The sequence below is a fragment of the Somniosus microcephalus genome, chromosome 8 (assembly GCF_052327205.1).
Source record: "Somniosus microcephalus isolate GS21.2 chromosome 8, FLI_Smic_1.0, whole genome shotgun sequence".
In the NCBI taxonomy this organism is placed as follows: domain Eukaryota; kingdom Metazoa; phylum Chordata; class Chondrichthyes; order Squaliformes; family Somniosidae; genus Somniosus; species Somniosus microcephalus.
This window is the reverse complement of record NC_140994.1, coordinates 237,548,610-237,566,166: the sequence shown is the minus strand read 5'-3', so window position 1 is coordinate 237,566,166 and position 17,557 is coordinate 237,548,610. Positions and strand designations below refer to the sequence as shown.

Here is a 17,557-nt window from a genome sequence, read left to right as displayed (position 1 = left end):
GCCGGGGGTTGATCACCGAGCAGCGTCGAGGAAAAATACTGCAAACCGGAGAGAGAGAGGGTAAGAAACAACCGGGTTCTAGACGGAGCGGCATCGACAAGTATCAAGAGAAGAACGCGCAGAGCACAGCCAGGGATCACGGGCTGATCAGGGTCCGCGGGGCGAAGCAAGGGGAGACGCCATTGAACCACGGAGAAGCAGGGAGAGCGCGGGAGATGCCATTGAGCCGCGGAGAAGCAGGGAGAGCACGGGAGGCGCCATTGAGCCGCGGAGAAGAAGGAAGAGCACGGGAGACACCATTTTGCGAAGCCGCAGCGGAGAAGACGGGCAAGCACGGGAAGGAAGGAAAGCGCGGGAGATGCCATTTTGTGCCAGCGGAGAAGAAGGGGAAGCACGGGAGGCGCCATTGGTGATAGTTAACGCACAACGAAGGATGCCGAAGAGTGGCAGTATCTCTACGTTCGACAATGAAGTCGAAGATTGGGCGACATATGTGGAACGTATTGAGGTGTACCGCAGGGTGAATGAAGTGCCAGATGCTAATAAAGCACTGGTTCTGTTAAATTCCATGGGTGCAAAAACTTATGGGTTACTGCGAAATCTAATAACCCCAGAGAAGCCGGTAAACAAGAATTTTGAAAGCATAGTAGAAATCCTACAGGACCACTTAAACCCCACACCACTGCTGATAGCAGAACAATTTAAGTTCCATAAAAGGAACCAACACAAAGACGAAAGCAATGCTGAGTACCTAACGGAACTGCGCAAGCTATCGAAATACTGCCAGTTTGGAGCGGGACTGGCAGACACGTTAAGGGACAAGTTTGTGTGTGGGCTACAAAGTGAAGGAACCCAGAAACGGCTTCTATCAGAAAAGGACCTTACGCTGGACAAAGCTTTCAGTATGGCAGTATCACACGAAGCAGCCGCAAGGGGCGCTGCAGAGATACAACGGAGACCGCAAGAATATGCCACCAACGAAATGACCTATGGGACAGGGAAGTGCTATCGCTGTGGCAGAACAACACATGACCAGAAAGATTGTTGGTTCAAGGACCAAGTGTGCAGACAGTGTGGGAAAGCAGGACACATAGCAAGAGTCTGCAGGTCTGGGAAGAAAACCAACAGTAAGAAATCTCCACAGGAGAAATACAAAAATGTACACCAGGTGATGGAAAGTGGTTCAGATGAACAGAAAAGTGACACAGACTCCGGAAGCAAGGAGCTGGGTTGTCTGAAACTACATAATGTAACCCAAATGGAGGATCACCAGACTATCTGGGTTACACTCAAGATAGACAGAGTCCAAGTGGAAATGGAATTGGACATAGGGTCAGTTCTAACAGTCATAAATCAAAGAGACTACAAGCGGCTATTTTCACACATACCCTTGAAAGCTACAGAGATTGTCTTGAAGACGTATACGGGGCAAAAAGTCTACCCCAAAGGAAAAATAAGGGTGAAAGTGAAATATAAAGGTCAGGAAATACCTCAAATGGATATATATGTATTGCCAAATGGAGGACCACCACTGCGAGGACGTGAATGGATCCGGAAGATACATTTAGATTGGCATTCCATACAGGCACTGAAGGTGGAGGCCAAAAAGGGTGACAACGTCACACCTGGACGACTGTCAAAAATGCTAACTGATGCAAAAGAAGTGTTCCAGGAGGGACCAGGAACACTAAAAGGAATAACAGCAACAATTAAAATAGAGGATAATGCAAGCCCAAAGTTTTTGAAGGCCAGACCAGTGCCTTATGCGATCAGACCAGCGGTTGAAGCAGAGCTGGAAGGGTTGGAACGTTCAGGAGTACTGTCCAAAGTGGACTGGAGCGAGTGGGCTACACCCATCGTTCCTGTAATGAAGAGGTCGTTGAGTAATACGCCTGGGGAACCAAAGAAGGTCCGCATCTGTGGGGATTTTAAGGTGACAGTGAACCCAGTCCTTCACACGGTGCAATATCCGCTTCCACGAATCGAGGATATTTTCACCTCGCTATCTGGTGGTAAACGCTTCACCAAAATTGATCTAGCCCAGGCGTACTTGCAAATGGAGGTAGAAAAAGCTTCGAAACATTACCTTATGATCAACACCCATAAAGGTCTCTATCAATACAACCGGCTGGTGTTTGGAGTAGCCTCGGCTCCGGCTATCTGGCAAAGGGCGATGGATCAGGTCCTGCAAGGGATTCCAGGGACCCAGTGTTATTTGGACGACATCTTGGTCACGGGCGAAAATGACGGTGATCACCTCGCTAACTTGGAGAAGGTGCTCGCCAGATTAAAGGAATATGGGCTATGAGCTAATCGCCACAAGTGCGAGTTTTTCCAGAAACAGATCTCGTATTGTGGCCACGTCATCGATGAAGAGGGGTTACATAAGTCCCCTGACAAGATAGAGGCAGTAGTCAAGGCTCCAGCATTGGAAAATGTGTCACAACTGAGGTCATTCCTCGGGCTGGTAAACTATTACCACAAGTTCTTACCAAATTTGTCTACGGTATTACACCCGCTGAACACCCTACTGCAAACAGGGGTACCATGGAAGTGGGATGACGAACGTAGACGAGCTTTCCAGAAGTGTAAAGAATTGATCACATCAAAAGAGGTGTTGGCCCATTTCAACCCAGCACTACCAATTCGGTTGGCATGTGATGCATCACCCTACGGCATTGGAGCGGTGCTGTCGCACAAATTCCCAGACGGGTTGGAGAGGCCAGTAGCTTTTGCGTCTCGGTCACTAACCTCAGCCGAGCGCAACTACGCCCAGATTGACAGGGAGGCCCTCAGCCTAGTATGGGGAGTAAAAAAATTCAACCACTATCTGCATGGACAGAAGTTCACCTTGCTGACTGACCACCAACCACTTGTCTCCATCTTTAATCCTAAGAAGGGCGTGCCAGTAATGACTGCACAGCAGTTACAAAGATGGTCCCTGTTTCTAGGGGCGAATCAATATGAAATAGAATATAAAGGCACGAGACAGCATGGGAACGCTGATGGGCTATCGCGCCTGCCACTGCCTACTGTGGAGGAAGCACCAGCAGTGGAACCTATCGAGATATTTTATTCGTCGATAATTGAACGATTGCCAGTAACAAACGCGGATATAGAGAAGGAGACCCGCAATGATCCGACGCTGTCACGGGTATATGAATTGATGGTGAGGGGATGGCCAACACATGGCGACTCACTGTTGCCAGCATTCTCATCCAGAAGAGAACAGCTGTCAGTATGCCAGGGGACAGTGATGTGTGGATCCAGAGTGGTGATTCCACCCAAGTTAAGGGAGAGAGTGCTAAATGAGCTACATGAAGGTCATCTGGGGGGAGTGAAAATGAAAAGCCTAGCTAGGGCTTATGTGTGATGGCCGGGAATCGATCAACAAATCGAAGACCTAACTAACAGCTGCTTAGGATGCCAGAAAGTCCAAAATGCACCACCACATGCCCCTCTACACCTATGGGAGTGGCCCTCCTCTCCATGGCAACGGGTGCACATTGATTTTGCTGGTCCATTCATGGACTCAATGTTCTTAATAGCAGTGGATGCTCATTCAAAGTGGCCTGAGGTGATAAAAGATGTCTTCAACCACTACAGAGAAAACGATTGCAGTCCTACGGACCATATTTGCCAGAAACGGTTTGCCAGAGCAGATCTGCTCTGATAATGGACCACAGTTTGTGTCCGACGAGTTCCAAAAATTCATGAAAAGGAATGGGGTAAGGCATTACACATCCGCCCCATATCATCCAACCACCAATGGATTGGCTGAGAGGTTCGTACAAACCTTTAAGAAGGCGATAAAGGGCATGTGCGATGAGGAAATTCCACTACAGCATAAGATGGACAATTTCTTATTAGCCTACCGAAACGCGACACATGCAGTTACCAACCAGACCCCGGCCATGATGTTCTTTAACCGAAGTTTGAGATCTCGTCTGGACTTGCTCAGACCAAATGTGCGAAGAAATGTTGAGGACAAACAATTCCAGCATATCAACGAGAAGCCGACAAGGAGCTTCAACGTAGGGCAGCCAGTCTTGGCCCGGGACTATCGAACAGAGAAGTGGCAACCCGGAACGATCTGTACAAGGCAGGGGCCATTAATGTACACAGTGGATGTCGGGGAGAACATTGTGAGACGCCACGTCGATCAGATCTTAGCATCACAGGAATGTGTCAACCCCATGTCTCGAGTACCTGGGGACGAACCCGACATACCGGTAGCATCTACTTCAGACCCAGTAGCAGTGGAACCCGATGAACTACCCGATGAAAGGGGGTCAGAATCGCCTCTGCACCAAGAACAAGAACCTGTGGAAAGGCATTATCCCGAAAGGGTCAGGAAGCCGCCCCAAAGACTGAATCTATAAATGGACTTTTGTTATTGAATGTACATGTAAAAATGTAATTGTTATTTGAATATTAAGGGGTATTATTAATCTAAAAAGGGAGGAATTGTAGTGTATGTGCTTTAAGTCAGAACTACTTCTTACAGCTCCTGTATACTGTAGTACCGGCAGTGACCACATGTCTCTGTACCCCAGTCTAGAGATTACCCTCCTCCAGTAAAGACCTGTTATTTGTTTATGTACAGCATCCGTGTAATTATTTATCCACTGAACCACAGATCTAACAATAACCATTACACTATTCAATATTTATCATAAAATGTCTGTATCAGGTTTCTTTTCCCACTATTTTAATGAAGGTATGGGCAAGTTAAGCCTGGTTGTTACTCGCTTAACCTCAGTCTTTTGAGTAATTGATGGCGCATCAATTTTATTAACTAAATTTTTTATAATGGAGAAGATCCTCACACCAGCATGCCTGGACCTGGACAGTCGGGAAGCGGACGCTTCCACCAAGTTTGCTCACTGGCTCATGTGCTTCGAGGCATTCCTGACTGCCTCCACTGCGGTCGTAATGGATGCGAGCAAACTGTCTGTCCTGATCTCCAAGGTGAACCACCGAGTGTACTCAGTCATCCGGGACGCGACCTCGTACACAGCCGCCCTCCAGCTCCTCAAGACCCAGTACACGCGCCCTGTGAACGAAGTTTACGCCAGGCACCTCCTGGGGAGTCGCAAGCAACAACCTGGGGAATCGACTGAGGAATACCTCCAAGCACTGTCCGTGCTTGGCCGGGCCTGTGGGTGTAAGGCGGTAACGCCCACTAAGTACATGGAGGAACTGATCCGGGATGCCTTCGTAGCGGGCCACAGGTCCAACTACACCCGGCAGCGACTGCTGGAGCAGAGTGACCTCACCCTCGACAAAGCCTCCGAAATCGCACTAACGCTGGACGCAGCCTACCGGGGCATGGATGCCTACTCCTCTGCACCGTGGACGCCGCGGGGAACGACAACCTGGGACATGGTAGGACAGCCCCATAGCACCGTGCCACCCCAGCCACAGCCCAACAACGGCCCAACCACCGCAGCAGTGTCCCAAAGCCAGACAGCAGTATCCCAAGGCCAGAAATGCTACTTCTGTGGCCAGGCCAAACACCCCAGAGCGCGCTGCCCAGCGAAGAATGCGACCTGCTCGGGCTGCGGGAAAAAGGGACACTACGCTAGCGTCTGCAAGGCCAAAGCCACCCCGAACGCCAGCAGCGCCGCGTGTGGGCCGTGCGAGCCGCCATCTTGGGCCCCCAACAGCGCCGCGTGTGGGCCGTGCGGGCCGCCATCTTGGGCCTCCCCAGCCATGTGCGAACCACCGCAGCAGCAGCCATCTTGGACGACTCCAGCCACATGGGAATCATGGACGCCGCCATCTTGGACACCAGCCGGGACGCAGCAGGCCGCCAACCCCCCCCCATCTGATACCCGCAGCGACACACCGACCCCTACGCTGGCCTCTGTTACACTGGACCAAACGAGACCGCACCAACTAGCTCGGTCCAAAATGGACGTTAAGGTAAACGGCCATGCAATAAACTGCCTTTTTGACTCCGGGAGCACAGAGAGCTTCATCCACCCCAACACGGTGCGGCGTTGCTCTCTCCCAGTCCTGCCTGCGCACCAGCGGATTTCTATGGCCGCCGAGTCCCAGTCAGCGGACATTGGCGGCTACTGCGTGGTGACACTAGTAGTAGACGGGACTGTGTTCAATAATTTTAAACTCCTGGTCCTGCCCCAACTTTGCGCTGCCGTTCTACTGGGGTTGGATTTCCAGTGCCACCTCAAAAGCGTTACGATGGCGTACGGTGGCCCCCTCCCCCCACTCACAGTCCGCAGCCAGCAGCCTCCAAATTGCCCGCCGCGCACCAGATGCAACCTCTCCACACTCAGAGTCCCACCCCCCCCCCGACTGTTTGCTAACCTCACCCCCGACTGTAAGCCCATCGCCACAAAGAGCAGGCGATACAGTGCCGGGGACAGGGTTTTCATCAAAACCGAAGTGGAGCGGCTCCTGAAGGAGGGGATTATTGAGGGCAGCTCCAGCCCCTGGCGAGCCCAGGTTGTGGTCGTTAAGACCGGCGAGAAACAACGCCTGGTCATCGACTACAGCCAAACAATAAACCGCTACACCCTGCTGGACGCCTACCCACTCCCCCGCATAGCTGACATGGTCAACTAGATCGCGCAGTACCGCGTCTTTTCGACCATTGACCTGAAATCAGCGTACCACCAGCTCCCCATCCGCCCCGAAGACCGACAGTATACTGCTTTTGAGGCAAACGGCCGCCTCTATCACTTCCTTAGGGTTCCCTTTGGCGTTACCAACGGGGTCTCCGTCTTCCAAAGGGAGATGGACCGGATGGTCGATCAAAACGCGCTGCAGGCCACTTTCCCTTACCTAGACAATGTGACCATCTGCAGCCATGACTTGCAGGACCATGACGCAAACCTCGAGAAATTCCTCCGCACCGCCCAACTCCTGAACCTGACATATAACAAGGAGAAGTGCATATTCCGCACAGACCGCCTCGCCATCCTTGGCTGTGTTGTGGAACACGGGGTCATCGGTCCCGACCCGGACCGGATGCGTCCCCTTATGGAACTCCCACTGCCCCACTGCCTAAAAGCTCTGAAGAGGTGCCTAGGGTTTTTTTCCTACTACGCCCAGTGGGTCCCCTACTACGCAGACAAAGCCCGTCCGCTGATCAAATCCACCTCTTTTCCCCTGATGGCAGAGGCCCGCTCGGCCTTCCACCGTATCAAGGAGGACATTGCCAAAGCCACCATGCACGCAGTGGACGAATCCATCCCCTTCCAGGTGAAAAGCGATGCGTCCGACTTCGCTCTGGCCGCCACCCTTAATCAGGCGGGGAGACCTGTGGCATTCTTCTCACGAACCCTCCAGGGCCCGGAGACCAGACACTCCGCGGTCGAGAAGGAGGCCCAGGCTATTGTGGAGGCTGTGCGTCATTGGAGGCACTACCTGGCCGGAAAACGATTTACCCTGCTCACTGACCAGCATTCAGTTGCTTTTATGTTCAACAACAAGCAGAGGGGCAAAATCAAAAATGACAAGATCTTGAGGTGGAGAATTGAACTTTCCACCTACAATTACGAGATCTTGTACCGGCCTGGGAAGCTCAATGAACCCCCAGATGCCCTATCGCGTGGCACCTGCGCCAGCGCACAGATCGATAGGCTGAGGGCCCTCCACAATGACCTCTGCCACCCGGGGGTCACCAGGTTCTTCCACTTTATCAAGGCCCGCAACCTGCCTTACTCCACTGAGGAGGTCAGGACCATGACCAAGAACTGCCAAGTCTGCGCTGAGTGCAAACTGCACTTTTATAGACCAGACAGGGCCCACCTGATAAAAGCCACTCGCCCTTTCGAACGCCTGAGCGTCGATTTTAAAGGGCCTCTCCCCTCCTCCGACCGCAATGTGTACTTCCTCAACATCATTGACGAGTACTCCCGTTTCCCGTTCGCTATCCCCTGCCCGGACATGACCAGTGCCACGGTCATTAAATGTCTGAACAGCCTCTTCACCCTGTTCGGTTTCCCCAGCTATATCTATAGCGACCGGGGCTCATCGTTTATGAGCGACGAACTCTGCCAGTACCTGCTCGCTAGGGGTATAGCCACAAGCAGGACCACCAGTTACAACCCCCGGGGGAACGGACAGGTGGAAAGAGAGAATGCAACAGTTTGGAAGGCCGCCCTACTAGCCTTAAAGTCTAGGGGCCTTCCGACCTCCCGCTGGCCGGAGGTGCTCCCCGATGCGCTCCACTCGATTCGGTCACTGCTCTGCACTGCCACCAATGCCACCCCTCACGAGAAAATGTTTGTCTTCCCAAGGAAGTCCACATCGGGGACAGCGTTACCGCCATGGCTGACGTCCCCAGGGCCGGTACTACTGAGAAGACACGTGAGGACCAATAAAACGGACCCCCTGGTCGAGCGGGTCGACCTCCTCCACGCCAACCCCCAGTACGCTTACATTGCGTACCCGGACGGGCGGGAGGACACAGTCTCCATACGAGACCTCGCACCCTCGGGGACCGCTGTAACCCACTACCCATTACCACCCCCCCCCCACGACACCCTCGGGGACCGCTGTAACCCACTACCCATTACCACCCCCCCCACGACCCGATATCCAACCCCAGCAGCCGGCTCGCCTTGGACCATCACCCACGAGGACTACACTCCAGTGCCCCAGCCTACACGGGATGCGACGCCGGAAGCTGCACCACCCCTGCCGTCGCCACGTCGATCACAGCGGCAGACAAGACCTCCGGAGAGACTCCAATACACAAACTTTTAAATACACTTCACCCCGCCGGACTCATTTTTAAACAAGGGGTGAATGTGGTAAACCACTGTGATACCTGTCTGTATGTGTATGTGTATTCCACTAGGTACAGGTCTGGACATGCCTCGGCTGACTCCTCCCACTATTCCAGGTATATAAGTGACTACCTCCCAGTCCCTTAGTATTCTGGACGGGTCGACCACTCGAGACTAGACCTTCATTCTTTAGTTAATAAAAGCCTGGTTGTTACTCGCTTAACCTCAGTCTTTTGAGTAATTGATGGCGCATCAAGCCTGCACTACTTAAAAGCAGACTGCACCTCTTAAAGGGGAGGTGCATTCTGCCTGCAGATCATCATTCAACTGGCTGAGGAAGACAGTGCAAAAAATCAATTCATGATGGCACAACAGGGGAGAGGCAGCACTGGAGGTCATGGTCCAGGAGGTCAATAAGAGGAGAGAGGTCCTCTCGGAGGCCAAGAGGCCTCCAGGCAACAGAACAAAGTGCAATGGGAGCAGATAGCCACTGTGGTGAATGCCAGCAGTGCTGCCCCAAGGACATGGACTCAGTGCAGAAAGAAATTTAATGACCTCACATGAGGGTCAAGGTCTATGAATTCATCTTCAAATGCTATATACCATGATCTGCACCACAGGCCTCACATACTGCTCAGTGCAGCATGCCCCCATCACTCAGCTACCAACAATCTCTACCAAGCACAACTCATACCTCACATTCATAGCTTCACCTCACCCTCACACACTTACCACTGCTGCAAGCCTCACACCCACATCTCACAGCTTGCACATACTGCCAGCTATTCAACCATGACAGGCACATCACCCAAACACATTGTACCACACTCACTGACAGACTTCACCTAACCGACGGGGAACAGGCTCGCCTGCATCACCTCACCTTCCCCCCTTGGAGGAGAGGTGCTGGCCGTTCTTGGGAGGGGCATGGCTGAGCCTGTGACCAGCAGCAGGGCTGAAAGAGTACAAGATGCCAGTATCCTCATACGTTATCCTCCTTCTCACATCCCACTTCCTCCTCATCCCACAATCTCTTCCAATTTACAATCTGGTGTAACCATGTACCTCTTGCTTTCCCCCCCTCCTCTCACCACAACCTTACCCATGTGCCTTTCTCATTTCAGATAGCCAAGAAATCCAACTTGCCCAGGCAGTGGTTATAGAAGAAGAGGGAGAGGAGAGTGGTGAAGAAGAAGAAACACCATCACTCGATCTGACAATAACAGCCACCAGCTTAGAGGCGGGATCTGCATGTGGTGAGACATCGGGCATGAGTGGGCTACAGCCAGCCCAAGGGGAAAGGGTAGAGCAGGTGCCAGCTCCCCGGAGAGTGAGGTCACACACAGGTTCTGCTGCAGAGGACTCAGATGAGAACTTCGATGGGGCGGCCTACAGAAGAATGCTGACGGGTATGCACAACAAAAGGCTTGGTGCATTGGCAGGCCTGTCAGAATGCCTGAGTGAAATGTCAAGGAGTATAGAGGAGTCCAGTGCAAACCTTGCACAGGGCTTTGTACAGATCTTGGAGCCCATCCATTCCTGCATGAAGGGGTGGGCAGATCCATTAGCACACTTGCAGACCCAACCATCATGCAGCTTCTGATGGCTGATGTCTCAGCTTCCATTGCAGCACAAGCACAGGCCACCAAACGTCTGAGTGCTGCAGTGGAAGCTCAGACTGAAGTCATGCAAGCTCAGACTGCTCTCATGCAGGCTCAGCTTGCTGTCACGAAAGCTTAGACTGCTGCCATCATAGCTGTGTTTACCAGTGTGGCAAGGAGCTTGCAGGGTTTCACAGCATTCCAGCAATCAGTCCTCCAACAGATGGCTAGGAATGCTAAGACACCGCCCGGGGGGGTGACAGCGGCTCCGTGGAGCACAAACCTGCTGTCCTCTCTCTGGATGACACCATTCGTCCTCCCACCACTGCCACTCCGCCAGTGCCCTTGCTGTTGCATGTCAGCCAGCCAGCCCAGACTGCTGCCACCCATGCCGAGGTGGCGCAGTCTGCAGCCGGGTCTTCTAGACCCAGAGCTGCTCAAGGCCGTCCTGCAAGGCCATCTGCAGTCGCCCCCGCTGAGAGTCAGCAGCTTTCCACCAGCCATGCTGCTGCCACTGGGGTAGTGCTTCGTAACGAGCGCTAGGACAGGCAAAAGCTCGAGGAACAGCACCTCATCTTTCAATTAGGCACTTTACAGCTTTCCGGACTCAACACTGAGTTCAACAATTTCAGATCAAAACCTCTGTCCCCATTTTTTTGGACGGCAGCTGTTGCTGATGATTCTGATATTCCCATTTCCACCTCCTCTGGACCCATCTTTTGTTGCTTTACTTGTTCCATTACCACCCCCTTTTGCCTTGCACCACCATCCCTTTTGCCATTTAGGGGGGAAAATTCGGTTGGTTAGCTCCTCCCATTAGCGCCCTAAGAGGGCACCAACGGGGGCAAAGCAACTAGCACCTGGGCGCGGCACCGCCAACGCCTCCCGCGAAATTCAGCAGCAGGTTAGCAGCAGTGGTAACCATTAGCGCCCTGCGGTGCTGCGCTGCCGGCGATGACATCATCGCCGTGCGCAGCGCCCCGTTCGCGCCCTGGCCGCAATCTTCGGTAGCACCCCCTGACTTACTGCCGGACGCTATGTCCAACAGGGTCAGGGAGGCCTACCTGCGGCCGGGGCAGCGCAAATTAAAAGGGAGGTGCCAGGTGGCCATTTTTGTTGCTGGTCGCCTACCAGCACCCGCCCCCGTTGCTGTCCCCGGCCTTCTGTGCCGCCACCCCGCAGAGTGCCAGCTGCGCTCCATGAACCCGGCACTTCTCTTGAGTGCCGGGCACTTTTGCCGGCCCTACGATCCCTGGTGGCTCAGCTGGGCCCCGGGTCATGCTGCGCTAGGCCCCTCCCCTTTAATAAAGGGAGGAAGGCCTGCAGTACCGCAGCACGTAGTGCCATGATATTCACTCGCAGCACCCCAAGAGGGAGGCACTTCTAGTAACGCCCTGCCTCCCTCTTGGGGCACTACCAGTGAATTCCAGTAGCGCCCCGCCTCCCTCTTGGGGCACTACCAGTGAATTTCAGGCATGGGGGTGCTAATGTTTTCAGGGCACTAAAAGTAGCGCCCTGGCGAAGTTAGCACCCCAGAGGGGACGCGACCCAATTTTTCCCCCCCTATCACAGACCTTCCCTTTTGTTCTTTCCTCCCCTCCGCCATTTTCCTGCCTCACACTTGCTTAAAAGCTGTTACACCTCTAACTTTTTCCAGCTCTGACAAATGGTCATCGACCTGAAACATTAACTCTGTTTCTCTCTCCACAGATGCTGAGTGTTTCCAGCATTTTCTGTTTTTATTTCCGATTTCCAGCATCCGCAGTATTTTGCTTCTGTACCATTTTTAAAGCTAACCTCTACTGTGACGTTCCCCTTTGCTGTTATCACCAAATTATTTGTGCTGATCAAGAAACCGGGTGATATGTAAAGTTTGGAACACAACAAGTTACTTCTGTTGTAAGCACAAGCAGTTAGTAGCACTAACACCCCAGCTTTGGGGGTGTTGAACTGCCAAGAGATGTAGCCAATGTGCCATCCTACATGTAAAAGATCGTAATCCTGGTCACAATGAAGTCTCTTGGCTTCATTGACAGAATCTGCTGAAATTGCCCAGGAGTAGCAATTACACCATCTCTGTACCCAATTCAATAAAGTTCATTATCATTAAGAAAGACTTGCATTTATATTGAGCCTTTCACCAACTCAGGGTGTCCCAAACTGTTTTACAACCAATGAAATACTTTTGAAGTATAGGTCAGAATATTTACCAGGCGGCGTGCTGGGAGTGAGGGGGGTGGTTTCCGGCAGCGCATGGGAAACCCGAAAGTAGCTATAGCCCATCTGTCAGTGGCTTTTTTTAACCCAGTCACTGTACTTGCATCTGGCTTCCAGGTTTCCCGACCAATTAACGCGAGCAGGCGTGATGGTGACACGCATGGGTCTATTTCAGCTGAGGTATTTAAAGGAACACTGCAAAGATGACAGTTGAAGGATTGTGGCAGTGGGCGAAGGATAGCTAGCTGCATACAATGGCGCCTCAATGTTCCAAAGCTGTCCCTCGCTTCCCCGGACCTCATGCTGCGAGGTGTAAAGGCCCGCAGGGAGGTTTTATTGCCTACTGATGGGAGGAAGAAGCCAGCCTCACTGACGAATAAGGCATAGCTGGAGATGACAGAGGAGGTTAGCAGCAGGAGTGTGCTGCCATCCTCCTGGATACAGTGCAGGAAGTGATTTAATGACCTCAGGAGGGCAGGAAAGGTGAGTACAATGGCACATTCAACTACATCCTGATGTGCATGTCACCCCAACCCCCTCACCCTGCCTTCCCAAGCCTTCTCCTGCACATCACTCCTCACACCAACGTAACTTGCAGATGCACCCATCCCTCTCTGTCTATGCACTTCCTCACATCCCCATCTGACCATCCACCACTGACACTCACCCTCATTTTAATGCAATGTCACGCCTCTCCCTCATAGTCACCCTCAACAGATGTTGTCCATCCATCTGTTCCACTTACTCCATGACTCTCACTCAAAGGTCTCTTGTTTCCCTTCTTGCAGGAGAAGCACAGAACATCAGGAAGAGGCAGAGAACTGGAGGTGGCCCTCCAGTCATTGCCACGCTCACAGCTGCAGAGGAGGATGCACTCAAAATAAGCGGAGTGTCGGAGTGGCTGGCGGTGGGAGATGGAGAGATGAGGACCTCCCGGATACCTGGTGACAGAACTAAATATCACACAGCCACATGGCATACAACAGTCACTCATGTTGACTTGATGTCAACAGCCAGTGAAATATGATCTTGTGCATAATGTTAACTCAAAACATTCTTACCATGACAGTTCTAATTCATGTCTTTAATCTCCCACAGGCCCAGCAAGTGTCCCAGAGGCAGTGGAGCCAGAGGAGGAGGATGACTCCTCAGAGGAGGTCACTAACTCTGAGGATGCACTGTCACAGAACGCATGAATACCAAGCACCACCGCAGATAAATGCACATCGGTGGACCATCAATGCAGATAGTTGTGTTGTCACCTGGTGTCTCACAGGCCACATGTCAGCAAGAGCAGATGGTGGAGACAGGGACTGCAGTGGAGAGTCCTCGTCGAAGGGTGCAGGATGCTCCAAGCTCTGCTCAGCTGGACACAGATGCTGAACCTCGGGGACCGTCGACAAGAGGATGATTCTGGAGCAGCAGCAAAAAATGCGCGAAGCTCTGGCAGGATTTCCAGCCGTGATGTGCACACTTGCAGAAAGAATGGAGGAGTCTATCTTAAGCATGACTGGCATGATATCGCAGGCCTTAGCTATAGTGTTCATCCATGGACAGAGTGGCCACCAGCATGGAGCATTAAACGCGGCAGTCAAACAAGTGCATGCTTGCCCTTACCAATGACTTGCACACTCTGAATGCCACCTTAACTAGGATGGATCAAAACATGGCCTTGGCCGTTCAGCGCCTCACTGATGTGCAGCAAACTGCTGTCCAGCTCATTGCTAGCAGAGAAGTGCGGGTGGGCCATGAGAGAGGTGAGGCCACACCTGGAGTACTGTGTACAGCTCTGGTCTCCTTACCTAAGGAAAGACATACTTGCCTTAGAGGGAGTGCAGCGAAGGTTCACTAGACCGGTTCCTGAGATGAGGGGATTGTCCAATGAGGAAAGATTGAGTAGACTAGGCCTATATTCCTTAGAGTTTAGAAGAATGAGACGTGATCTGATTGAAACACTTAAAATTCTTAAGGGCTTGACAAGGTTAATGCTGGGAAAATGCTTCCCCTGGCTGGGGAATCTAGAACACTTGGTCACAGTCACAGAATAAGGGTTAGACCATTTACAACTGAGATGAGGAGAAATTTCTTCACTCAAAGGGCTGTGAATCTTTGGAATTCTCTACCCCAGAGAGCTGTGGATGCTCAGTCGTTGAGTATATTCAAGACAGAGGTTGTTAAATTTTTGGGAACGCAGGGAATTGATGGATATGGGGATAGTGCGGGAAGGTGGAGTTGAGGTAGAAGATCAGCCATGATCTTGTTGAATGGTGGAGCAGGCTCGAAGGGCCAAATGGTCTATTCCAGCTCCTATTTCTTACGATGTAAAAATGGGGACTCTGCTCAAAGCGCTTCCACTTCTCACCCATTGCCCTCCCCCCCAGTCAATGCCCCACATGCTGACTCATGTCCCGATGGCTGAGTCTGCCACTGCACAGGAGCAGGTGGAGCAATCTTTGGTAAAACCCTGATGGGTTCCAAAACCCAGAGTACGTCGGCCAAGAGCATCTGAGCAGTCAGAGCAGGGATATGAGCAGCCCGCCTCTACCTCTGCTGAAGCCATGGGGGTTGCATGTCGTAGGCGTTATAGGAAAAGAAAGATAAAAGATTATTAGTTGCACAAGTGTTTGCACATGGGTGTGTTAGACATGTCACAATAAGTTAATGTATAAGTTTTGATCCGCATATAAAATTATTTCTTTGCACCACTTTCCAGTCTTGCCTATTTTTGCCTGCAGCCTGGCAACTGACCTTTTCATCAGTTCTGATAAATGATAAGACAGGACTTAAATCTGAGCAATGGGTATCTGTGAAAAGGATGCTTTGTTGATTGCAGGACTGCTTTGTGCTGGGGGAGAGGGAAGCAAATGTATTCAGTATGTGGCTGCCAGATGGGTACAGTAGTGCAACCTAACTAAATCTTGCCATGATGTGTCCATCCCAGGGTAGCAACGTGCGCTGCTGCTGGTGCTGTTGATGCTGGTGCTCATCTTGGTCCACATCTGAGGTCCAAAGTGAAACAGCATAAGTGGCGCCCACGCTGATGTGATATATGACAGATTTAAAGTGGAGATCAGACACACAAACCTTCAAAGCAGTGAGAGTGGCCTCCAATGTAGTGAAACTCAGCTCCAAAGTTGTAGAAACCACCTCCAAAGTTGTTGAGGTCACCTGCAACGTACTGAAAGCAAACTCTCAGAACAAGTGCTGTGAACAAAAGCCTTTCACTTAGGTAAGGAAGGAGGTGTGAGGTCTCAGTACTTATGCGATTTTTTCCCTGTCATTTGTTCAGCCGCTGTGTTCTCGCCTTGCTTTCACTGGCAGGGTCCAGGAAGCTCGGGAAACCTGTGGACTCACAGAGAAAGCTAAAAAAAAACTGTTTAAAAACCTATTGACTATCTCTTAACTGCCTCTTAACTGCTTTCAATTGGTAGCCCGCCTCTCCGAGAGGATTTCTCGCACACTGCCGACCATGCTCCAGTGAAATGCGGTTGGAGTCGGCTTCCCGACGCGCTGTCAATTTCAACACTTTTACTACCCACCCTCTCCTAAACCCACTCACTCTTTGATGTTAAAATTCCCCCCACGGTCACTCTTGTAATGTAGGGTAATGTGGCAGCCCGTTTACACATATTACTAATTAAAATATTAGGAAATAACCACTTTAGCTGCTTCTTAACTTGTGCTTCATTTCATCAAAGGGGGTTAAAGATCATCAAATTATTTATTCTGGGTCAGCATCTGAGTGTAACACTCTGCTGAGGCAAACATGGAAGGGGAGAAGGAGGGAGGGAGGGAAGGAGGGGAGGCGGAGGGAGGGGAGAAGGAGGGAGGGAGTGGTGTCGGAGGGGAGTAAAGGGGTGGATGGGAGGGGATAGGTAGGGAGTAAAGATGTGGGAGGGAGGGGAGTAGGAGGGAGGGAGGTGGAGAGTAAAGGTATGGGAAGGAGTAGGATAGAGGGACGGGAGTAGGATAGAGGGGGAGTTGGGCGTAAAGGTATGGGAGGGAGGGAGGGAGGGGAGTAGGAGGGAAGTAAAGGGGATTGAGGGAGGGGAGTAGGAGTGAGGGAGGGAGGTGGGGAGTAAAGGGATGGGAGGGAGGGGAGCAGGGGGGTGGGAGGGAGGGGAGTAGGGGGGAGGGAGGTGGGGAGTAAAGGGGTAGGAGGGAGGGAGGGAGGTGGGGAGTAAAGAGGTGGATGGAGGGGAGTAGGGGAGAGGGAGATGGGGAGTAAAGGGGTGGGAGGGGCCAACTTGATGATCCAGGGCCTCGCTATATCCCAAACACTTGTCTTTCCACTCGGAGCTGTGTTAACGGGCACTGGTTTAGGCGGGGCGGTGCCGGCTCCCTACAATCAGCCTGTGGCATGATATTGGGCAAAGTCCACTCCCTCCTCTCCTCTCCTTACAAAGTTAAAGCAGTAAGAACTTGCCTGCTTTCCGCAGTTTCTTGTTTCTGAACACTGACACGATGACCAGTACGTTGCCCAGAATATCGACCACGATGGTGAAGATGAGGACACTCGCCAGAGTGCTAATCACCCAGAGGCGCCTGTCAGGGAGCCTCTCTGCCTCTGCAATGGAGAGATTCTTCGGCAAAATCCTGTTCCCATTCATCGCACGTCACATCGTATTAGTGGAGTCACTGACAGAAATATCAATATATAAAATGAATGGGGAGTGGGCGTTAATTCCAGACACTTTGGCAACACACTAAACGTGCTCTGTTGCGGATGACCCCGCTGGCTCTTTGCTGGAAGGTGTCCTTTTGATGCAGCTTCTGTCCTTTGGAAGTGCTTCCACCTGTGCCTCTACACTTCACTCGGGTCGGCTCCTCTCCCGTTAGCTAAACATGCCGCTCTTCTCTGTCCCCTTTTTCTGGCCAGGTGCGGCATCTGCCTCGTTCCGCTCCTCTCTGCCTCGCTCCTCTGCCGTGGATCGCGCGGTTCACATTCGACTCCTGAACTGCGATTATGATTGAAAA

At 52.0% G+C, this 17,557-nt stretch overlaps 1 protein-coding gene across 1 annotated transcript in view; it reads right to left on the bottom strand.

Moving 5' to 3' along the window:
- The window catches only part of mtnr1al (melatonin receptor type 1A like), a 48,951-nt gene extending 31,761 nt beyond the window's left edge, over positions 1 to 17,190 (bottom strand). Inside the window, exon 1 of the mRNA XM_085996190.1 lies at positions 17,007 to 17,190. Within this exon, the coding sequence (XP_085852316.1) occupies positions 17,007 to 17,190 (184 nt within the window). The remainder of the gene's footprint in view (positions 1 to 17,006) is intronic.
- Positions 17,191 to 17,557: the final 367 nt, after the last annotated feature.